Genomic DNA, 25,399 nt, shown 5'->3' with positions numbered 1-25,399 from the left:
TGCCCCCTTAGACTTGACTAAGCCCAAAAATACAGTTGGCATTTTTTATTGCGGTCTTGAATTTCTATTTTATTTTAGGCCTTCTCGTGTGACATACCCAATGTGTAATATCTGAATCCGGGTTTTTTTTACGGAGCTTATGCCCTGTATCTCACAATGTATGGTTCACTTGCCGGCTTTCTTACCGTTTTCTTTCTTCCAGTTGCATTTGCTGGACTGGGCTTTACGGCTCTGTATATCGCAGGGAAGCTGGGAAGCTTTTCCCCTGGTGGTCGTGGACATTCCTGGAGATTGTGCAGCTTTCTGTTTCCTCTGTTATGTGCTGCCTCCATTGCTCTGTCCCGGACTTGTGACTACAAGCATCACTGGCAGGGTAAGACTACAACTACTGCCCCTACAACTACTGCCCCTAAGGCTGTAGACTGCAGACAGCGCCTGTCTGCAAAAAAAAGGGGTATCTAAATGCTTAATCTTGTCTGCATTGATATATATCCACAGTATATCGGCATTGCTAAGGGGAGGTAAAGAGGTTCATATTCCGACATGTCAATGAGTGAAGGTCTCAGCCCTCCGACCCCCCCCCACTGATGGCTAGAACGAAAGGACTAGAGCGCTACTGTGTGCGCACATTTGTCTTCAATTTCTGTAACCTGCGTGCAATCTATTACAGTTAATGGAAGATTCCGACTATAGACTGAAGATGGAGGGGCATCGTGCTGCGTCCCTTACTAGAACACAGCCCCCCCCCCCACGATTTTAAATCTTCTGACATGTCTCCGTAAAGGTCTTTTAGGAAAAAGGTAGCAAGCCCAAACCGTACCAACTGTAGATGTATTGATCATGTTACTTAAAAGGGCGGCACTGTGTGTACAACCCCTATCTATGTGACATATTAAGCCCTATGGATGTCCTAAAGGAGATTCCTCTTCCCGGACCTCCTCTACTAGGTGCTACAAAGAGTGGATTTCCCTGTGTAGGACCCATGTTGTCCGTACATTACATGGATGGTCCATTCATTTCAGTAATGCAGCATTGTCTGGAGACCAGCAAAGGAAAGGAGGGCTTCTGTGTTTTGGTTTTAAACTAGACGACCCCCTTTAACAAAATGCTTTTAATTCCTCTCCCATGTTACGGTTGGCAAACACACTTTACTGACGAGTCAATGGTCCTTCTCTTGCAGATGTGGTGGTTGGCGCCAGCATTGGATTCTTCTTTGCTTACCTCTGCTACAGACAATATTACCCTCCTTTAACAGACAGAGATTGTCATCAGCCCTACAGGAACAAGGGACGGGTCTCGGGGTCTCAGGAGAGGAAGCTGAGTGCTGCAGGGTACAGTCTGGATGTATAAGTACAGGATGGGACTATAGAGGAGACTTTACATTATTTATGGACTCTCGTCTGCTTCTGATATAGGGCACGGCAGCAGCATCTGGGAAAAGAGGTGACTGCTGCTTTCTCAGGAGCAAATGTATTATTTTTTAATATAAATGGTAGGTTTGCACTTAATCTATCTCTTCGGTGCACTCGAAGGAAATGCCCTGAAATTGGACCATGCTATAGTTCTAGCAACACTTTGTGATGGCCTCTATATCAAGGTAGGTGCTATCTGTATGACTGAAATCCAGCGTTTCATGGTTATTAAGGGATCACACAGTACTGGGTTATGTACAGTGGCTGTAAACTCTTAGGTCACGATCACACATTGCTGGATTTAAAGGGGTCGTCCACGTTGGACATCCTCATTCCATGTGTCCTATTAGGGCATTTTAGAGGGAGCCTTGTCCCCTACCTTAGTTTATTTTTTATTTAGTTTATTTTATTTAAAACTAAGATACTGGGTCACTACTGAACCCCAGTACTCCCAGGAGAAAGCAATGGGTCCTGAGGAAGGAGCTGCCTCCCTGCAGAGAACCATAGGAAAACAGATGCCCTGGTTGAAGGGCCATAGATAGGTCTTCACTCCATGGCTGGCAGTTGCTACGTCCCCACGTGTCTGTGGAGGGGATGTGGCTGCCTGTACGGTAAAGTACAATATGCTCAGGGCACGTTGCTTTCTTACCGCTGTGTACACAGGGCATAAAGCTCTGAATACTTATATTAAATTAAGAAGGCTTCTGTTAGACCCCAATTAAGCTAAGAGGGGTTGTTCCTTACTCTGGAACACCCCTCCCCATCCCTCAAGAGCTGAAATCAGTGGCTTGACTTTTTTTTTTTTACCAAAACAAAAAAAGGGAAGTCTGGTGACCTTTCTTTTAACTGTTATTAATCACATTTTAATTTTATTTTCAGTGTTATTTTGCATGGTTCTTATTCATTCGTTTTATCCTAATTTTTACCTTTTTCTTTTACTAATCTTAATTCAGGTCAGTTGAAACGGATGAGATTGGAAAAATAGGTCAACTTTTTTTTTCCAGAAACAGTGCCACTCTTACCATGGGTCTGGCATTGCACACATTCGCAAACTGTCTGGTGCACCACGATCCCATTCAAGCAAGTCACTAAGGCTGAATGCACACGTTGCGTATTACGTTCGGAGTTTCATGCGGCAAATCCGCAGCGTAATATAGTACCAGCAAAGTAAATGAGACTTGAAGAAATCTCATCTACGTGGTGCAGATTTTTTCTGCGCGTAAATTGACCTGCACGGATTTTAAAATCTGCAGCAAGTCAATTTATCCTGCGCTCGCGAATTGTATCTGAATAGTGGTTAAAGAAAAACACATGAAAATACGCAGGATAAAACTGCACCTATTTCCGCATGAAAATGTAAATACCACACCTAAAAACGCATTATTAGGTGCGGCTTTAGCTGCTGAATTACGTGCGTATACCTGCGGTTTTGGTGTGGATCTTCCACCTAAGGGCGCTGTTTCTGAAAAAAAGAATTATTTTTAGTCTAACACAAGCAGGATACTTAAGACTCTAATGTCTATAGATGGTTCAGATGGGGTTACTGGTCTGACCCGATAAATTCCTCCTGGAGATAAGCGGCACCAGAGGAGATTGGTAGCTGCTAATCTTCCCCAATGTGCTGAAATATACTGGAATTGGGGGATGATATTAGTGTTGGCTTGCTGTTCTCCTATTAACATGATGGACTAATGATCTAGTCAGAGTAATAGGATATTTTCATGACCACTCTGGAGTTTAAAACCAATATATTAGCTTAGAAGGGAACGTGTCATCTGTACAGACCACTTTAATTGAGGGCATATTATTACAGATGCCCTTATAACCCTAATCTACAATTGCCCCCTTAAACACATTGCTGAAATAGCAATTGAGGGGACCACAATGAGATCACTATGCTTTTGAGCAATTCAGGCAGCCCCCCCCCTCCTTTGTCCAGCCAACCTTTTGGAGAGGGTCTCCCCAACTCTTTTCTGATCAGATTTCATGTCATACTGCCAGATACTCTTATCCTTGTCCTTAATTGTAGACCAATATATTTTTATGCTTATTTTTTTGTACTCCCATCAGTATCTTGCTGTAATACCTCACATCGTTGCTTTTTACATGGTCTGGCTTCTTGTTCATTTCATATACTAATCTTATTTTTAAGAATGCTAGTTTTGGAATACAGGAAACTAATATGCAGGGGGTATTATACAGTAACGGCATCTGTGGTCAGAGCAGGTCAGTATTCCTCATACACAGCAAGTATTATCCCCTAGTAGACGTCTGAGCTGCATTTTCTCACAGAAATCACTGTGACCGGGAATGCCCACTGAGCTCTGAACCTGCAGCTCCATAAGCTGGCATGTCACAGAAAGCCAGCCTTGACAATAAAAGAAGCAATACAGAAATTGCCCAACAACATGGTGCAAATTGACCCTCTGGATACACAGATGCACATCTAAGAATTGTAATGTTTTCATGACAAAGGTGCACATGTCCTTTTAATGGAAGTGTCAAAATCGGTCAGTGTAGTTGGGGGTCCCACTAACTGTATAGGGCTGAAGGGGCCCCCTTAGTCATTTGGGGAATGCCCGATTGACTACTGCCTGTGGTTTCTGGTATAGTGTCCTCAGCTACTGTATTGTATTAGCAAGCGTTTCATTCTAATGCTTGTAAACGTGAGTTAAGGGTAAAACTGTTCCCCCAGTAATAAGCTGCAGCAGGGGGGTCGGTAGCTGCTTCTCCCTTCTATGGTATTAAAACAACATGCACGTTTAGAGGTCTATGGTCAGCTCAATTTTCTGATGCGTAATCTGCTTTAATCTGAAGGCCGATTATAATCACATGTAGGTTGGGGATGTGGAATATCCTTTTATCAGCATCCATTGAATGTAATGCATTTGCCAGTTCTACCTATGTCCACATGAAGTTACAGAGATCTCCCCATATCCCGCAGTGCTGCTTATTGAGCGCTGTTGGTTTACAAGGGGAACTCCTCTACGTTGGATTTGTTTACATTGTACATTGGATAGAATATATCCTGTGGTGTTTAGAGAACTGTGATGGCAAACCAGTGGTTCCCAGACTGGGAATTTACTACAGGACGCACCTTTTTGATAATGCCTCAACTTCTCACAACACAGACGTTACCAAGCGATGGGCCCTGTGGGAAATATATGATGGCTAATAAACGGTATCCCCAGGAAAAAGGGACATCGCTTTTAAGTCGTAGCCGTGATGTCGCTATGGATGTTCCAACCGCGTCCTTCTGGCGACGTATCTCTTACAGACAATGGGTTTGTGTTCCTCTATGGAGTCTCTAGCTAGTTTTGGGGTTCCCGGGCCTGAAGAAATTTGGGTTTCTGCGATGATTCCCAAAGAACGGATTAAAACAGTCTCCGCTGTCTTGGTGATTAGATTGGCCTGGATTAAAATGGAGATGTAATGTAAAACGTATTGAAAAGCTGTAGAGTGTGCGGAGATCGGCTAGTGAAGCCTTAATGCTGTACCCGCAAACATTCTCCCGTTGTTTATGTATGATTGGCCAGATGTATTCAGAAAAGACTGTTTAGATCTAACATAGTTTGGCCTAGGTTCACACTTGTATGTGTGACATTGGAGCTGATTTCGCTAGCGTAGCCAGCCAGAGGTTTCTCGGTGGATTTGCCACCAATGTCCAAATGGTGGGGGTCCAACTGCTGTGACGCTGTCTTAAAACTAGAAAGTAGAGACAACGGGCTCGGAAAGCACTGTCCCAGTTAATTTTACTGTCGGCTCTGGCTTTTTTTTTTTTTTTTTTTTTTAGGGGGTTGCGTGGTTGGCACATTTTATTCAATGACCATGAATGTGCCTGCCTGGGAAAGGACCTTCCTACAGGAGACAGCGGCACGTGTTGTCCGAGCACTGCTGCCTCTTCTTTCTTGTGATTGGCAAGGGACACTGGTAGCACATCGCTAGAATATACACCACCAATGTCTGTAATGAGAGAAGGACCGTCTGCCCTAATGTCTGTTTAGAAGACGAAGCTGCGCCAGGGTGGCCAAACTCCTTCTTTTTTCTTTTGGACAAATTGACCATAAATCATCATTTATAAGTGATCTTTCTATAGCTCAGATGTTAATATGAACACATGGGCAGCAATTACTGTGAATGATTAAATAATTCCGGATGCTTCTGAACGTATAAGGCCTTGTTCACACGGCATGCACGAAAAACATGTCAAAAACCCATGCTTTATGCTTCCCATTGACATCAATGGGAAAGCGCATTGTTGTGCATACAACGTGTTTTTTTTTTTACACGTTAGGCCAATTCTTTACGCGGAAAGTGTGCCTAATTCCCAGTCAATGGGAGTCCTAATTATGTTCTTCAAACGCCTGTATTTTAATAAGCGCTTTACAAAAATGTACAAGTCGTTCTTTGGAGCTCCGTTTGAACAAGGCCTAATACATTGATTTCAAGGAACTATTTGGGAATTTACAGATGGGAGCAATGCTACAAAAATGGTTAAAATAATGAAACTTGTTTCTGAATGTATAATTGTGTCCATAAACATTTCAAGGATATAATTCTTTCTGTGAACATTTAGTTTTATATTTTCTCGCTGTATCCGTCCATGTTCTGCAAAGCCATTTATAATAAAAGAACAGAATGTGGTTGTGTTTTGTTTTTTTTCCCATCCGGACATGGATATACTGGGTCAGAAATACAGCCGCATCCTTCCGATGCAGAGAACGGCAGCTCCGGTATCTCTTCTCTGCGCTGATCACCTGCATCTCCCATGTCGTATTGAAGAGGAGTGGTGCGGAGTAGGGACTGGTACATATTAATGGTGCACTGTAGGAGGAATGCTGTACTATTTTAAGGGTATGTTCACACTGGGTGGATTTTCTGCAAAGGATTTTATTGTGGAAAATCTGGAGCATAATACAGCACCAGCAAACTGGATTAGATTTGAACAATTCTCATCCACACCCTGGTTAACCCCTTCCCGACATCCGCCGTATATATACGGCGCACGCCGGGTGGGGGAATATGGAGCTGGCTCACGGGCTGAGTCCGCTCCATAGAGCGAGCGTGTCGGCTGTGTGTTACAGCCGACACTTCCGGGTTACGAGCGGGATCGCGCTTTAGCGCGTTCCCGCTTGTTTAACCCGTTAAATGCCGCGTTCAATAGAGATTGCGGCATTTAAATTACTAAAAACAGGGGGGCGACCCCCTGTAACGTCTCAACGGCCCCCCTGCGGCGAGATCGGGGGGAGCCGTTGGTTCACACGGCTGCCTTGGGGGTCTGACGAAGTCCCCCAGGTCCGCCATCTTGGTACTCCTATGAAGCTCTGCCTCCGGCAAGGCTTCATAGGAGACTGTCAGAATCACGATATACTGCATTACATTAGTATTGCAGTATATCGTGCAAGCGATCTAACGATCGCTGGTTGAAGTCCCCTAGGGGGACTAATAAAAAATGTAAAAATGAGTTAAATAAAGTTGTTTTTTTTGTGTAAAAAAAAATAAAATATTAAAAGTTCAAAAAACCCCCCTTTTCCCATTTTCCCCCTAGAACATAGTAGAAAAATTAATTAAATAAACATAATTGGTATCGCCGCATCCGTAAAAGTCTGAACTATCACAATATATCATTATTTAACCCGCACGGTGAACGCCGTAAAAAAAAAAAAAAAAAATGTAAACGGCAGAATCACTATTTTTTGGTCACCTCATCTCCCACAAAAAATGAAATAAAAAGTGATCAAACCGTCGCATGTACACCAAAATGGTATTATTAAAAACTACAGCTTATCCAGCAAAAAATAAGCCCTCATACCACTTATTCGATGGAAAAATAAAGACGTTACGGCTCTCGGAATTTGGCGAAACAAAATACATTTTCTTTTTTACACTTCGGTTTTTAGTGGTAAAAGTAGTAAAATATAGAAAAACCTACACATATTTGGTATCGCCGTAATCGTATTGACCCACAGAATAAAATGAATATGCTGTTTTAATTGTACAGTGAATTCCGTAAAAATGGCGTGCAAAAAACCATGGTGGAATCGCAGTTTTTTTTCATTTTTCTACCCCACAAATAATTTTTTCCCGTTTCCTAGTACATTATATGGCAAAATAAATGGTGCTACGAAAAACTGCAACTTGTCCCGCAAAAATCAAGCTCTCATAGGACTATATAGACGGAAAAATAAAGGCGTTATGGCCTTTGGAAGGTGGGGAGGGAAAAATGAAAATCTGAAAAAGGGCTGTGGCGTGAAAGGGTTAAAATCTGCTGAGAAAACATTCCTATATTGACCTGTGGTGCGGTTTTTAAGCAGCAGTGTGATAATTTATTCTGCGGCACCGATGCACTTTTCTTGCAGGTCCCCCCCCCCCCCATTGAATTTAGTGGAGGATAAAATGTTGGAATTTTTGCAGTGGAAAAGCTGCACTTTTGATGGGAAAAAAAAATATACAAATCATAAAACTCTTTTTCTTTATTGCATTTAATAAAAAAGCTAATATTTATTTCACCCCCCCCCCCCTCCATGTGTTGCCATAGCAATGTGGCCTTCTGTTGTCTGTGCAGCCTGGGATGATTTATCCAATGTAACGGCTGCAGCGGTATCACAGGAGCCTGGGGTTCTTGTATTGAGTTTTTTGTTTTATAAATGCTAATCTTTTCCGGAGTGGAAAATCTGCACCACAATTTGGGTTTTTCTACCGCAATTACTCGGTTCTGGGTCAGAGATGCTGTATGAAAGTACGCAGTTTATCTGGCTTGTGTGAACATACCCTAAGGGAGCAATCGTGGTAGAAATGTTATTCATATTACAGACCATGACTGGTGGTGTCTTTGGTGTCTGTGAATTCCTGTCACGTGCACCGCCCCATCAGGCATAACACTTCATCAGATTTACCCAGATTGCTCCTTTTTAAAGGGGTATTCCCACATTAGATATTTATGATCTATCCTAAGAATATACCATAAATGTCTGATACAGGGCAGGGGGTTCTTCACACCGGAGAGGTGGCTATGTGTGCCTGATGCTCTCCAGTGTAGTTCATGGGTGTTGTGAAATGTTTTGATAACTCCCATAAACTGCCATGGAGATAACCACATGCATGTGTGGCCACCTAATGTCTTAGGCCTCATGCACACGACCGTAAAAACTCCCGTTATTACGGGTCGTAATTACGACCCGTAATAACGGGCTCATAGACTTCTATTGGCGACGGGTACCTTCCCGTTTTCTCACGGGAAGGTGCCCGTGCCGTTGAAAAAGATAGAACATGTCCTATTTCAGGCCGTAATAACGGCACGGACAGTCCATAGAAGTCTATGGAGCTCTCGTAATGACGGGTGGCTACATGTGTGCACCCGTCATTACGGCAGCGTTGCTAAGCGACGTCAGTAAATAGTCACTGTCCAGGGAGCTGAAAGAGTTAACTGATCGGCAGTAACTCTTTCAGCACCCTGGACAGTGACTACCGATCAGTATAAACCTGTAAAAAATAAAAGACTTTCATACTTACCGACAACTTCCTGCTTCCTCCAGTCCGGTCTCCCGCCCGTTGCCTTGGTGACGCGTCCCTCTCGACATCCGGCCCGACGTCCTGGATGACGTTTCAGGCCATGTGACCGCTGCAGCCAATCACAGGTCAATCACAGGCTGCAGCGGTCACATGGACTGCCGCGTCATCCAGGGATGTCGGGCTGGATGTGAAGAGAGGGACGCGTCACCAAGACAACGGCCGGGTAAGTATGAATTTCTTTAACTTTTATTACAGAAAAGGCTGTCCCTTCTCTCTATCCTGCACTGATAGAGAGAAGGGGCTGCCGATTAGTGCAGTGCTATTTTGCCGCCAAAAACGTGCCCGTAAATACGGGTGGTATACGGGTGACACCGGACCCATATTTACGGGCACGGGTTCGTAAATACTGGTGCAAAACGGGTGGAATACGTGTGACACCGGACCCGTATTTACGCCAGTGTTTACGGGTGGGAAAAAATACGGTCGGTTGCATGAGGCCTTAGTCTGTGATGTGCCATAGTGGGAGCAGGGACCCCTATTCTGAGAAGTGGGACTCCCAAAAGTGAAACCTCACCTTTTTGGTATTCCATAAACATCTCGGATGGGACTGTCCCTTTAAGTTTTATTACAGCCGGTGGGAGTGCAGACAGTCCGTGAGTTTCGCGCAGCGTGTGTCCGCTGCGTAAAAGTCACGACATGTCCGTTCTTTGTGCGTATTTCGCGCATCACGCACCCATTGAAGTCAATGGTTGCGTGAAAACCACACAGAAGCAGTTCCGTGTGACGCCCGTGATTCGCGCAACAGCAGTGAAAAGTATGAATGAAAACAGAAAAGCACCACGTGCTACAAACATCCAAACAGAGTGTCATAATGATGGCGGCTGCGCGAAAAGCCCGCAGCCCGCATCATATGGTGATGACACACAGAGCTGTTAAGTACCTTTTGCGCACACAAAACGCACACGTTCGTGTGAATCCGGCCTTAGGGTATGTTCACACGCAGTGATTTCAGACGTAATTCGGGCTGTTTACGCCTGAAAAAATGGCCCTATTACGCCTCCAAACATCTGCCCACTGATGGGATTTACTGTGTTCTGTTCTCACGAGGCGTAATTTTAAGCGTCGTTGTCAAAATGCAGCACGTAAAATGACGCCACATAAAAAAAAGGTGCAGGTCATTTCTTGGGACGTTTGTGGAGCCGTTTTTCATTGACTCCATTGAAAAAACAGCTCCAAAAACGGCCGTAAAATACGCCGTGAAAAACATGAGTTACTACAAAAACGTCTGAAAATCAGGAGCTGTTCTCGCTTGAAAACAGCTCCGTATTTTCAGACGTTTTTTTGCTAAGGCTGGGTTCACACGACCACATTAACGTCCGTAATGGACAGACATATTTCGGCCGGAAGTCCCGGAACGAACTCAGTGCAGGGAGCCGGGCTCCTAGCATCATAGGAGAAAAAGTGGAATGATCCAGCGCTGAGTCCAGTCAGAGATTTAAAAAGGAATCGATGTTCCCATCTTTATTGGGGTGAATGTATAAAATAATGTAGAGACGCAATCCCAAAGAATAGTGAGTAGGCAATGCACCATTGCCTACTCACTATTCTTTGGGATTGCGTCTCTACATTATTTTATACATTCACCCCAATAAAGATGGGAACATCGATTCCTTTTTAAATCTCTGACTGGACTCAGCGCTGGATCATTCCACTTTTTCTCCATTGCATATACCGCCAGCCGTAGCGGAGATCCGAGTGAGGAGTCAAGAGACGCAACAAACTGGTGAGCTGGAGGTTTCCTCCCTTTACTATTTTCCTCCTAGCATCATAGTTATGTACGATGCTAGGAGTCCCCGCCTCTCCGTGGAACTACTGTCCCGTACTGAAAACATGATTACAGTATGGGACAGCTGTCCTGCAGCGAGGCGGGGACTCCTAGCATCGTACATAAGTATGATGCTAGGAGCCCGGCTCCCTGCAGTGTGTTCAGTCCGGGACTTCCGGCCGAAATACGTCCGTCCATTACGGACGTTAATGTGGTCGTGTGAACCCAGCCTTAGCGTGTGAACATAAGTTGTGTTTTAGCATGCTTTTATTTTATTTGGTAGATAAACGCCCATGTCTCTCAATGAGTCCTTTAACCAAAACAAAAAACGCATGCTTAAAAATGCACCATGTGAACCCAGCCATGTAACTTTAAAGGGGTTTTCCCACGAGAGACATTTATGACATATCCACAGGACATGTCAGATGAATGTGGGTCCCGCACCTATCTCCAGAACGAGGCCCCCTAAGGGTATGTGCACACGCTAGCTGGCTTTTACGTCTGAAATTACAGACTGTTTTTAGGAGAAAACAGCTGCGTCGTTTCAGACGTAATTGCTCCTCGCATTATGCGAGGCGTCTTTGACGGCCGAACATTTGAGCTGTTCTTCATTGACTTCAATAAAGAACGGCTCAAATTACGTCTGAAAGAAGTGTCCTGCATATAATGTATATAAGTGTCCTTCACTTCTTTTGACGAGGCTGTATTTTTACACGTTGTCGTTTGACAGCTGTCAAACGACGACGCGTAAATGACAGCTCGTCAGCACAGTACGTCGGCAAACCCATTCAAATGAATGGGCAGATGTTTGCCGACGTATTGTAGCCCTATTTTCAGGCGTAAACGAGGCATAATACGCCTCGTTTACGCCTGAAAATAGGTTGTGTGAACCCAGCCTAAGCCCCGTTCAGTCTCTGTGTTGCAGCTGAATGAGGTGAATTCTGATCATGAAAAAGGTTATATGGTCGTGAGTTACGAAAACCGTGTCGCTCAGCGAGTTACGCTGTTTACATAACTCACGACCATATAACCTTTTTCATGGTCGGAATTCACCTCGTTCAGCTGCAACACAGCAGTAGAACTGGGTTTAGGGGCCCCAGTTCTAGAGATAGGTGGGACCCGCATCTGACATTTATGACCTATCCTGTGGATAATTGTGTCTCATGGGAAAACCCCTTTAGGCCTTATTCACACAAACATGTTTATACGTCCGTGCTACGCGTGTGATTTTCACGCGCGTCGCACGGACCTATGTTAATGAATGGGGCCATTCAGACTGTCAGTGAATTTCACGCAGCGTAAGTGCGCTGCGTGAAACTCACGACATGTCCTATATTTGCCCGTGTTTCGCGCTGCACGCACCCATTGAAGTCAATGGGTGTGTGCAAATCCCGCTCGGTACACGGAAGCACTTACGGGTGATAAGCGCAACAGCAATAAAATAAATTAATGCAAACAGAAAAGCACCACGTGCTTTTCTGTTTGTAAACATAAAACCAGAGTGTCATCATGATGCCGGCAGCGCGAAAATCACGCAGCCACGCACCATATGCTGATGACACGTGGACCTTTTGCGCACGCAAAACAGACACTTCCGTGTGAATAAGGGCTGATTCAGACGAACGTGGCGTTTCTGCGCACGCAAAACACGCAGCGTTTTGCCTGCGCAAAAGCCACTTGACAGCTCCGTGAGGCAGTATCATATGATGCGCGGCTGCGTGGTTTTCGCGCAGCCGCCATCATTATGACACGCCATTTGGATGTTTGTAAACAGAAAAGCACGTGGTGCTTTTCTGTTTACATTCATCCTTTTGACAGCTGGTGCGCGAAACAGCCAGTTCGCACGGAAGTGCTTCCGTGCGGCATGCATGGTTTTCACGCACCCATTGACTTCAACGGTTGCGTGATGCAAGAAAAACGCCGAGATATTGAACATGTCGCGCTTTTTACGCAGCGGACAAACGCTGCGCAAAAAGCACGGACTGTCTGTACTGCCCCATAGACTTCTATTGGTCCATGCGAGCCACGTGAAAGCCACGCGGCCTGCACGGACGCAATTCACGTTCGTGTGAATCCGCCCTAAGGCCTTAAGTAAAGACACATTCTGTCTACCATACAGCCCATGCCCGGAGAAGCATACAGACGTAGCCATCTTTATCTGGACTTTCAATTGATTAAAGGGAATGTGTCGCGAATGAAACCTGTAAGCGTCGTTACTTATTTCTATTATATTTTTTACGTTTTTTTGCTGTATTTTTTTTTTTCTTCCATATGGTGGAAAGTATTAAAAATTAAATAATAATTTGACATGTTTTCCTATGTTGGCCACAAGGGGGAGCATTTCCCAGAATTACAGCAAGGTGAATAAGGCAAAGCAACCACACAGCTGCCGTAAATGTGGGAGGGAATCTCACCCCCCCCCCCTCCTACAAGCCAGGAAAAGGTGTTTTCAAATTGCTAAGCAGTGTCCGGCTGCCATTTTGGGTGTGATTCTGCAGCTGGCAGAAGTTATTGGACACACCAAAAGGCTAAGGGTATGTTCACATGCTTAACAAACAAAGGGAAAACAGCTCCTGATTTTCAGCCATTTTTTAATCAAACTCGTGGTTTTTACGGTCGTTTTTGGACTGTTTTTCTATAAAGTCAATGAAAAACGGCTCCAAAAACATCCCAAGAAGTGATGTGCACTTCATTTTGGCTGGCGTCTTTTTACGTGCCGTTTTTTGGTAAAACGACCACGTAAAAAACGCCCCGTCGGAAAAGAACGCCGTATTTCCCATTGAAACCAATGGGCAGATGCTTGTAGGCGTTCTGCTTCCGATTTTTCAGCTGAAAACACTGCGTGTGAACAAACCCTTAGGGCTTATTCAAACGAACGGGATATACGTCCTTGCAACGTGCGTGATTTTCACGCGCGTCGCACGGACCTATATTAGTCTATGGGGCGTGCAGACAGGTGCGTGATTTTTACGCAGCGGGAGTCTGCAGCGAAAAACTCACGACATGTCTGTTCTTTCTGCGTATTTCGCGCATCACGCACCCATTGAAGTCAATGGGTGCGTGAAAATCACGCACACCACACGGAAGCACTTCCGCGGGACGAGCGTGATTCGCGCAACAGCTGAAAAGGATGAATGAAAACAGAAAAGCACCACGTGCTTTTCTGTTTACAAACATCCAAACGGAGTGTAATAATGATGCCGGCTGCGCGAAAAGCACGCAGCCACGCATCATATGCTGCTGACACACGCAGCTGTCAAGTGCCTTTTGCGCAGGCAAAACGCCGCGTTTTTTGCTTACGCAAAAGGCACACGCTCGTGTGAATCCGGCCTTAGAATGATGAAAGTGAAGTGAATGACTTTTCAGTTGACAAGTTCACACGGCGTGTATTTGACACATTTTTTCAAAACCACATAAAAAAACGCTTGATTTTGTGTGTGTGTGTGTGTGTGTGTGTGTGTGTGTGTGTGTCTGTGTCTCGCCGCTGATTCTTCAAAACAGATGATAAGTGGCTATGAAGTATCAGCGGCGCCTGTTCACACCCCGCTCTGCTACAAACAGCACTGCAGACACGGGAAAAATCTTAAAGGGGTCGTCCAGGAAAACATGGCGCCGCACCTGTCCTCAGGTCGTGTGTGGTATTACAGCTCTGTCCTATTCACTTCAATTGAGGTGAACTGCAATACCAGACACAACCTGAGGACAGGTGCGGCGCTGTGTCTCCAATCCGGACACTTCCTTCTGTCCGGAGATGACCCGACGGGGGAGGCGGGTGTCAGAGCCACCCACCGCCATCACTGCAGGCAGAACCACACAACTACGGCATGAGGGCAGGGCTTGTCCTGAGTGCACTGTCTCTTGTTATGCACAGATTTATAGTCACATGAAACCCGTCTGATGAATCGGTAACCTAGGTCCAATCAGATGACAGAGGGGGATCACCAAAAACCATGTGCACCCTCAGCCCGTCCATCCAGCCCTTTCCTGGTTATATCTGCTTCTGGGAAAGCTGGGTGACCACCATTACCCCTCCTACTGGAGTGTTTGGGGATGTGACTAATGAACCTCTCACACTCCAGTAGGAGGCGTAATGGTGGTTACCCAGCTTTCCCAGACCCCTGAACGGTAAATCTCTCTCGTTGTACTGAGACTGTTTGGGGATGTGACTAATGAACCTCTCAGTCTCAGCACAACTAGAGAGATTTACCGTTCAGGGGTCTGGGAAAGCTGGGTACCACACTAAAATCGGGCATATTGTTTATCACCCAGCTTTCCCAGGACAGGAACATCATGTGTGGATGGCAGACATCACTTTACATAGAAGGATAAGCTGCGTCCTTTATACAGAGTCTCCTGCACGACTACAGGGGGGCCCGTCGGGGGTCACAAGAGCGGCGGTCTGTGAGAGAAGAGAGACAGAGACACACATCTTACCTGCAGTGCAGCTGGTCTTCAGTATGGCGCCTGCTATCTGCCTGCAAACAGCTGCTCTGCTGTGTGACTCTGACTTGCGTCGGCGCAGTACAGAGCCAGAGAGCAGAAGCAATAGACGGGAGCCGTTCATTGACTCCTATGCACTGTAGCTGCCGTATTCCATCTCTGTATGTGTCGTTAATCGACACATACAGAGATGAAAAAAAAAATGGCAGCCCCCATAGAGAAGTAAAAAAAAAAAAAAAGTAGAACACAAATAAATAAATGTATTTTAATATCATACTAAAAGCAATATAAAAAAAAAAATTCATGACACCTTCCCTTTAAATACACAGTGTCAAGAAAACGTTAACTTGGCTTTTTCAATGGCTTTTGTTGTGTGATGCTGCAGTAAGTTATCAGAGACCAGATAAACTTAGGGCTCAACCAGACGGGCGTAATACTTTGAAATAACTGACGGCACACGGATCCATTCATTTCAATGGGGCTATTCAGACCTGCGTGAATTTTCACACCGCGAGTATCGCTCGTGAAACTCACTGCATGTCACATATTGGTGCGTTTTTGCGCACCTAGTCACCCATTGAAGTTTATGGGCTTGTGAAAACCACGGACAGCACACGGACTATGTCCGTGTTTCATGCATGAGTTACATAGAAAAGCAGAGAAATACATTTTAAAAAAAGTGCTTGAACGGACATGAAAAATGCATGCCACACGCAAAGCACACTGACATGAAATGTAGGAATAACGCTGCGTTTTTTCATAGCCACATTTTTTTTTTATATTGGTTTTAATACAAACACAATTGGAGAAGATTTGTCCCCATAATAATAACATGACAAATAAGGGCACAGCCCAAACGGGGGTGAACTTCACAACCTATAAGAAGTGCAAAATATGACAGCAGTCTGAGTAAGCATAGTGGAAAGGAGCAGTGCTTGAAAAAGAAAATAATAATACAACAATTCAGTGTTTTATACATCCTAAAATGCAGTGGCAATAGTAGGTGAGCGCAATCACAGGAAGCAAATGACCACTCAAAATAGACACAAGAAGGGATTAGGGATCGCAGGCCGTTTTAGGCATGGGAGCCTCTGACTGTATGTCAGTTTTGTCTAAAATGTTCCCAAGATTGCGTACGGAGTGCGGGGATTAATATGAGTTGTCCAGAGGGACACATGGGGGGGAGGGCTTAAGGTTATATAATAGGAGGCATTTCTGGGAGTTAGCCTCTTTCCCGCTTCCTCGGCAGAGTCAGAAACCTCTATAGCGACACAGAGGAGAAGACAACTTAGCGATGGCGGATCAAGCGCTGCTAGCGCTACTGAAAGAAAAACTTGAAAAGGAGGGTTCAGCCTGGCTTACCCCGCTCCTAAGAGGTGGGTCGGAGCAGCTGGATGGCTCGGTGTCTGAGCCGTTAGCCGGCAGCATGCGGCCCGCACGGAGGTGCCGTCCGCCTGCTCGGCTGAGTCCCTCCCCCACTAGACCTAAAAAACGGGGGAGGGCGCCGTCTCGTCACCCGGCACAGCAGTGTGTCGAGGTGAATGAACGGCATAGTGCAGGAGAAGTAATGCCGGCTCGTGGGGGGCGAGCGCTGGCTGGCCGCCAGGCCTCACCCCCCTCAGGGCATATCAATAGACAGGCCGGGTTAGCAAAGCCCCGCACGCCCCCGCGTGTAGACAGCGCGGCGGGTAATAATAACGGCAGTGCACAGGAGGAGGGACAGAAGCAGGCTGCTCCGAAGCCACCCGGCAGGCTTGCCAGGTGGTTTGGGAGAAAACCAGCCACGGTTGTTAGGGAATCTGTAGAAGTGAGGGGAGACAACGGAGAAGGGGCTTGTCACACTAGCATAGTAGGGTCTAGTCAGATAGAAGAAGAGAGTGAGGAGGATTTCATTGAGTGCATCCCAGGTACACCACAAGACAGGAATAGTGAGCAAGTGAAGAGATGTGTTACCGCCGGCAGATCCCATAGAGGTGGGACGAGGGGCCGTGGATCGGACACATGCTCGGATTCTGGTTCTGGAAGATCCTGGAAGCGAAAACAGAGGCGGTATAGCTCCCGCAGACGCTCCCATTCTAGGGATAGAAGGAGTAGACGTAGACAGCGCTCTATTAGTAGGCGATCCAGACATCACTCCCGAGGCTCGCACAGGAGCCGGTCGGCGTATCGCACGTCATCCGCTTCTACGGATGAGTCAAGGGATAGACGCAACAGGAGGTCACGCGCGAGCAGACAACGTGGGCGGAGAAGCGGATCTGTTGACCGAAGACGACATGGGAAGGTTTCGCCGGTGGAGTCAGCAAAGGTTGTTTCTCCGCCGCCCACTGCGCGGACGACAGAGGTTCAACCGGTGGTTCAGCAGAGCGATGAGTTGGCATGCTTACAGGCATGGAATAAGACTCCTAACAATGGTAATGAATTATTTGGAATGTTGAAACATGTTTTGGAAAAAATGGGCGGGACAGAGATCCCAGGTAAGGTTCCAGGGGCGGAGGAGCCGCAGCCTGTGCAGGCTTTGGATAATACGGGTATGTTACTCAGGGACTCATATTTCTGTGGAGTGGCTCCACTGGGTACACACATAACTAATGAAATAAGAGAAAAAAATTTAAAAATGTGTGTATGTGGATATATGGTCTTTAGTGTCACCAGAGCAGTTGACGGTGGATAAAGAGAGGAAATTTGAAAAAAGTGATGATAAAAAGCCCAAAGTGGCGAAAACATTTGGAAATTGGTTACAGGCGTTTGCAGTATTGGCTAGTATAACAAGTCAACATAAACCGGAGAAAGCCTTTGAATTGTTCACGTATTTGGATACTATTTATTCTGCTCACAAGTTACATGGTGGGACAGCATGGTGGAGGTACGATGAGGAATTTCGGCGCCGTTTGGCGATACGGCCGGACATAGGATGGTCTTCTAAGGCCACAGATGTATGGATACAGTTGATGATGTCACAACGGCCGCAGAATTCCTATCTTGCCTCTACCTCAGCTCCCACACAGTCCACAGCTGCCGGTCGCAGACCAGGGGCGTGTTGGCTCTTCAATGAAGGGCATTGTCGATTTTTTGCATCATGTAAGTTTAGACACGAATGCTCCATATGTGGGGGTTCCCACTCGGCCCTGCGTTGCTTCAAGAGAGGTAAGAACCCCACGAGACTAGTTGCTGCAGGTAAGCCAGAGGACGCCGGTGAACGTCCAAAAGATGCGGCCTTGGTTAGACAGGTACCCCAGGAGACAGGAAGCAGAAATGCTCATTAGTGGTTTTATGCATGGTTTTCGTATACCGCATGTGTATCAAACAGCAGCTACGTTTGCTTCTAATTTAAAATCTGTGGTGTCTCAACCGGAAATTGCTCAGGAAAAAATTGATAAAGAGGTTAGCTTGGGTCGCATGGCGGGACCGTTTAGTGAGCCGCCGTTAGATAACCTCAGAATATCCCCTTTGGGGATTGTGCCCAAGAAGGAACCGGGTAAATTTCGCCTTATACATCACTTGTCGTTCCCTCCAGGTGAATCAGTCAACGATGGAATCTCTAAGGAAGAGCAGTGTCATACATCTCATTCGACAGGGCCATGCATTTAGTTGCAAAAGCTGGCCCTTTTGCCTAGCTGGCTAAGTCTGACATCGAATCAGCTTTTCGCCTCCTTCCGGTCCATCCTGACTGTTTTCATTTGTTGGGATGCCACTTGAACGGTTTATATTATGTGGATATGTGTTTGCCGATGGGTTGCTCTATCTCCTGCCGCTATTTCGAAATGTTCAGTTCATTTTTAGAATGGGTTGTGCGGCTGGAGACAGGCAACACATCGATAATACATTATTTGGATGATTTTTTGTTCATAGGTCCGAGGGGCGAAGCACATTGTCTATATACATTGAATTCATTCCGTTTCTTTATGTCCATGTTTGGGGTTCCTCTAGCGGAGGAAAAAACGGAGGGGCCCAGTTGTTGCCTCTCCTTTTTGGGAATACAAATTGACACGGCCAAAATGGTTCTTAGCCTCCCAGAAGACAAAATTGTAAAATTGCGCCAGGCCATCAGTGAATGTATCCGCACAAAAAAGATCACGCTGCATGACTTACAGTCGCTGTTAGGTCAATTGGCTTTTGCCTGTAGGATATTCCTCATGGGTAGGGTTTTCTCCAGGAGATTGGCCATGGCAACGGCGGGTACGAAGCGACCGCATCATTTTATAAGGCTACCAAAAATACTAAAAGATGATATTAGGATGTGGCACTCCTTCCTGGAGTCACATGAAGGCATATCGTGTCTCAGGGAAGAGGAGTTGGGCAACGCGGATTTACAGTTGCATACAGACGCAGCGGGTGCTCACGGGTATGGGGCAGTTTTCAACCGGAAGTGGTCGGCGGGGACATGGCCGGCGGATTGGTACCAAAAAGGCTTTACAAAAAACCTGACGTTATTGGAATTGTTCCCCATAGTGGTGGCTGTGGAGCTATGGGGTGAGGAGATGGCAAACAGACGTATCCTTTTTTGGTCCGATAATGAAAGTACAGTAATGGATATTAATAGATTAACATCAAGTTCTCTCCCGGTTTTAGCGTTGCTAAGGCAGTTGGTATTAAAATGTTTATCAGTTAATGTGGTTTTCAGTGCGTGTCATGTGCCGGGTGTTGCTAACGATGTTGCTGATGTGCTGTCTCGTTTTCAGTGGCTTCGTTTCAGCACATTACATCTTCTGGCGGAACAGGAAGGATATACCTGCCCTCCGTTTCTTTGGGACCTGCCGGAGAACATTTGACACCGCTACTCCAGAATTCGTTGGCAGCGACGACATGGAACTGCCATGGTAAGGCTTGGGCTGAGTGGCTGACTTATGCTCGTTTAAAAGAGGTGATTTCTCCTCAGGTATGTCATGAGGTAACGCTGAGGTATTTAAGCGGTTTACGACAACAAGGTGTATCGGCATCAGCGGTTCAAAAGCGTTTATCCGGCGTTGCGTTTGCGCTAAAGATGTTAGGGGTCGAGGACGTCACAAAACGTTTTGTTTTTTCGCAAATAGTTAAGGGTTGGAAAAAAGAAAAGAGGACAACGGACGGCCGATGCCCGGTGTCCTTTATTTTACTTCGTCGATTAGCGGATGCCACGGCAGCAGTATGTGCGTCGGATTTAGAGTCCTGTCTATTTTCTTGCTCTTTTGCGCTGGCCTTTTTCGCGGCGTTACGCGTCAGCGAGTTAGTGTCTTCCTCCCGTTCGCGTCCGGCGGGTTTGTTAGCTGATGATGTGATTGCGCTGCCGGAGTCAATTAAGGTGCGCGTGCGCAGGTCAAAAACAGATGTGTCGGGGGTAGGTGTGTGGCTGTCCATTTTAAGCCTGGCAGCTAGTTTTTGCCCGGTAAAAACCATAAAGAGATACATGTCTGTGCGCCCCCCAGGCCCCTGTTTTCTGTCGCATATGGATAGTTCCCCTCTATCAAAATTTCAATTTTCATCCGTACTTAAAAAATGCTTGGCCGCCGTGGGTTTGCCCCCGTCCGAGTTTGGGACGCATTCATTTCGCATCGGGGCCGCTACTATGGCAGACGCGGCTGGCATGACAGAAACAGAAGTTAAAACTTTGGGCAGATGGAAGTCCAGATGTTTTAAAAGATATATCCGTCCTCATTTGTTAACGTTTTAATTGACGCATGTTTTTTCCCGCAGATGTTCGTAGGCCGGTGGTTTGGTTGATCGGACACTCGCATATTTATTGGGCGGCCCAGAGAGCGTCGTATTGCCCCAGAGGGCTGGATCTTGGATTCAAACACGCTGATGTTTACTGGAGGGGTATTAGAGGTTTAAAATGGTTACAGGTCCTTCCTGAGGTAGTGGCAGTTAGTAGGATGTCACAATCACCAACAGTTTTGGTGATACACGCTGGTGGTAACGACCTTTGTTCAACAAGGGTGGCTGAATTGATTTCGATTATACGTTCTGATTTTGATCGTTTTGCAGCGTTCTTCACGGACCTGGTAGTCGTGTGGTCCGAAATAGTGCCGAGGGTGCTATGGAAAGGAGCGAGGAACAAAGCATCTCTGGAAAGGACTCGTCGCCTTTTGAATGTCAGGGTGTCAGGGGAAAAGGGGGTGTAGTCATCAGACATCGCCAGTTGGAGGGTGACAACGGGAAGTTAATGCTACGAGATGGGGTTCACTTGAACGACATTGGTTTGGACATTTTTCTTTCAGGTTTGCAGGATGCCATTGAGAGGGCGCTGTTTTTGCTGAGGGGGGTGGGGCGGAGTGCGGTGTAGGTATACACCCGACTCCGTCTGGCGTTTTGTGGAGGCTTGTTCCGTTCGTTGATGGGTAATTGTAACACGGGTCACCTGGCAAAACAACAAAGACATGCCCACCGCGGGGGCGGTGGCCCGGCATGCGAAGTGATAGTCATCGGAAAAACAGCAAGCAATTTATGTGCAATGAACGGACAAGGTTTCCTTTTTGGTATTGTTAAATAAAGCTGTGGCCACCCCCACTTTCTATTCCACAAAGATGTCTCCGTTTTTTATTTTATATAGTGGTTATGTTAAGCATCACTCAGAAGCATTTAATAGTACATACAGTCAGGAAAAGATAGGATGGAAAACAAACAAGGGCAAAGGAGAGACCAGGGGAGTTCATGGTGAACCTGGACTCCGGTTCTGGATTATCATGGGTAAATAAGACGAAACAGTCATGCGCCTGGCAGAGATGTGGTAGGAGCAAGCAAACCCCCACGCACCCGTATGCAGGCCCCACTCAGAAGAAGTCTAATGGGAGAGGACGTGTATTGTGTCTCAAGTCACCGCAGTATGGTAGGTGGAAGAAGAGAGGAACGTAAGCCATTGAGACCAAGTGTCCTTGTATCTTGCAGAAGCAGCCGAGGAATGAGCCAGGAGGTGCTCCATTCGCTGTATCAAGGCAACCTCCTAAAACCACTCATCCAACAGTGGAGGAACTGCTGTTTTCAACCTGTGGGGCATAACCGATTTGGCAGCTTGGAGGAGGTGTCTAATTAGGGAGCGTTTGTAAATGGGTAGCAGGCATACGGAACATGAATAAAAGGGCCGCCTCGGGAGAATTAAGGACCGAGACCCCAGTAACTTCTAATATAATTTTAAGAACTGCCTCCCAAAAACTCTGTAAGGAGGGGCAACTCCACCAAATATGAGACATAGGTCGCCCCACAGCGCCAACACGTGTCAGGTACAGACGGGTACCATTTATGCCAGACAGTGGGGACCCGATACCACCTAGAGATAACTTTGTAGCTAGTTTCCTGAGCTAGTATGGCTATCGAGGCTTTCTGGGAAAGGGAGAAACATCGTCTCCATTGTGCATCAGGGAATGTCGTGTTCAATTCTGTCTCCCAATCCTTGCAGAAGGACGGGAGATGAGGGGATCGCTGGGAGAGGAGTCGTTTATAGAGTGTGGAGATGGCGTGTGTGGGGGACAGAGTGGAAACACATATGCGCTCGAAGTCAGTAAGCGGCCGGTGAAGGTGAGCCTGGCGCTTAGTAACACTATAGAAATTATTAACTAGGAGTAATCAAATATGTGACGTGGTGAAGGCGTATCAGCTGGGCAGATAGTGGCTAATGGGAGTAGAAAAGAATCGGAGAGGACCTGAGTGAAGTACATTGGGTTGGTGGAAGATCTACCCAGGAAGGGGAGACACGCCTCCCCAGCAGGAAAGGCAGGGTTGTCAGTAATAGGGGTCAATGGACCCAGTGGGTCAACGAGTGAGCCCCCTCTCCCAGAGGAACGCAACGCCAGAAGGGTATGGAAGACAAGAAAGGAGACGGAACTCGGTCTGTTCCTAGGTAGGGTCTATGGCAGAGTAGATAGGGTACGAGTACAGAGTTGCTGGGCTAAACGAACCCAGAGTTTAGAAACATGATTATGAAAAAAGTCCACCACACCAACCCCACCTGCGTCCCGGGGGCGAATAAGAATTGTCCTACTCAGGCGGGGACGACCCGTTGGCCATATGATGGATCCAAAACAGTGTTGGATACGTAGCCAATAAGAGGATGGGATGGAGATAGAGATCGTCTGCAGGAGGTACAGCAGTCTGGGGAGGAGTGTCATTTTAATAATATTAATATGGCCAAACCAGGAGAATTCCCTTTTATGCCAAGAGGCGAGATCTGTGCGAAATTTGGCTAGTAAAGGGGGGAAGTTATTGGTAAACAGTTGTGAGAAATCAGAGCTAATACGTGCACCCAAATATGTTATACCCCTGGCAGGCCAGGAGAAAGAGAAATTACTTTTGAGAAGTGACAGTGTCGAGGGTGGAAGGGAGACATTCAAAGCCTCAGACTTGGAGAAGTTAATCTTAAAATTGGACCATGTTCATAAACGGGACAGCTCGGACATCAATGAGGGAAGAGATCTATGCGGGTTCGTAAGATAGACCATTAGGTCATCAGCAAATGCAGAACACTTATATTCTATTCCGCCTATGAGAACACCCTTAACAGGTTCCCGTATATATACAGCCAGCGGTCAGGGTCTCTGAAGTCCGCGATCGCGTGCACACAGCTCTGTGCCCTGGCTGTTGCTAACAGCCATGGGCACTGGGCAGAATGTCAGGGGCCAATCTTTTGGCCCCTGAACATGTGATCACTGTGACAACCAATCACAGCGATCACATGCATTTCTGCGTATAAAACAGTGTGCACGCGATCGCGTGCACACAGCCCTGTGCCCACGCTGTTAACAACAGCTCTGGGCACTGGGCAGAGTATCAGGGACCAATCTGATGGTCCCTGAACATGTGGTCGCTGTGAAAACCTATCACAGCGACCACATTTGTTTTATTTTTACTTTTCTGGCAGTAAATCTCCTGCCTCTTTTCTTCTCCTCAAACATTGTTTCAGTTTGAGGAGAAGAGACTCGAGAGAATTGCTGCCAGAAGAATACAGTGAAAAAAAATACAGTTACACTATAAAACATTCTCTGTATAGATAGATTTCTATCTATCTATACAATCTATCTATCCATCTATCTTTTTTTCTATCTATCCACCTTTCTTTCTTTTATTCTATTAGAATAGGCAGGTAGGGAGTATATAATTATATGTATATCCACATATAAATAATATATATAGCAATAGCAGTTTATTTTTTTGTTAGCGGTAGTGTAGATCTATATACCAGTTAGTTTGTGTGTTTTATAAAAATAAAAAAAAATTGGTTTAGTTAGTGTTAGTGACGTTATGGCGAGGAAGTTGCTTAGCGCCGAGGAGGCATACGCCATGCTGTGGTCTGAGTCGGAGACCGCATCAGAGATGGCGTCAGAGATGGAACTTGTTTTGGGCAGTGACGATGACAGCGTCACTTCAGGTTCATCTTCAGGGGACGTTGTCCCTGATGCAGTTGAAACTGCAGAACATGAAAGCGCAGGGCCAAGTAGCGCTGTAGCACGGGACAGCCTGGTCCCTCCAGTCCAGGCTCTTGTATGGGCACCTGCCCCATCTTTTGGGCCTAGGATCCACGGATTTACTGCCACTCCTGGCATAACCGTGGAAAATACAAATTTTGTCCAAATGGATTACTTCCATTTATTTATAACGGACGACATCCTAAATCAGATTGTCCACGAAACAAATTTATATGCCACTCAATATATAAGGCAGAAACCTTCATCCATCCATGCCAGAGATTGGACGCCCACCAATTTGCAGGAATGAAAACATTTTTTGGGGCTCACCCTAAATATGGGTATTGTCAAAAAGCCCTCCATTAGGTCTTACTGGTCAAAAGACCCGCCCAAGCCACCCCAGTATATTCTGCAGTAATGCCCAGGTCTCGTTATGAGACAATAATGAGGTTCCTCCACTTCAACGACAATGCACAGGCCCCCCCAAGTACCGATGCAAACCGGGATCGGTTGTTCAAAATAAGACCGCTAATAAATTCCCTGAATAATTTATTTCTGCAACTCTACACCCCTGAGCAGAATGTAAGTGTGGACGAATCCCTCCTCAACTTTCATGCCAGACTTAGCTTTCGCCAATATCTACCTTCCAAAAGGGCAAGATATGGCGTTAAGCTTTATAAACTGTGCGAAAGCGGGTCAGGATATACCACCGCCTTCAGAATTTATGAAGGGCAGGACCGCTCAATAAATGTTCCTGGATGCCCCCCTGATCTTTCCACCAGCAGCAAAATTGTGTGGGAGATAATGCAGCCTCTGCTTCACAGGGGTACCACCTGTAC

The 25,399-nt window shown here is 46.2% G+C and overlaps 1 protein-coding gene across 1 annotated transcript in view; it reads left to right on the top strand.

The window, feature by feature from the left end:
- The window catches only part of PLPP5 (phospholipid phosphatase 5), a 40,044-nt gene extending 34,001 nt beyond the window's left edge, over positions 1–6,043 (top strand). The window contains exons 7-8 of the mRNA XM_075858824.1: positions 203–373; positions 1,181–6,043. Coding sequence (XP_075714939.1) covers positions 203–373; positions 1,181–1,350 — 341 coding nt within the window. The 3' untranslated portion in view covers positions 1,351–6,043. The remainder of the gene's footprint in view (positions 1–202; positions 374–1,180) is intronic.
- The last annotated feature ends 19,356 nt before the right edge of the window (positions 6,044–25,399 follow it).

This window comes from Rhinoderma darwinii, chromosome 3 (assembly GCF_050947455.1).
Source record: "Rhinoderma darwinii isolate aRhiDar2 chromosome 3, aRhiDar2.hap1, whole genome shotgun sequence".
Taxonomy (NCBI): Eukaryota; Metazoa; Chordata; class Amphibia; order Anura; family Rhinodermatidae; genus Rhinoderma; species Rhinoderma darwinii.
Note: the sequence above shows the minus strand (reverse complement) of the source record. Positions and strands in the feature narration are given on the sequence as shown.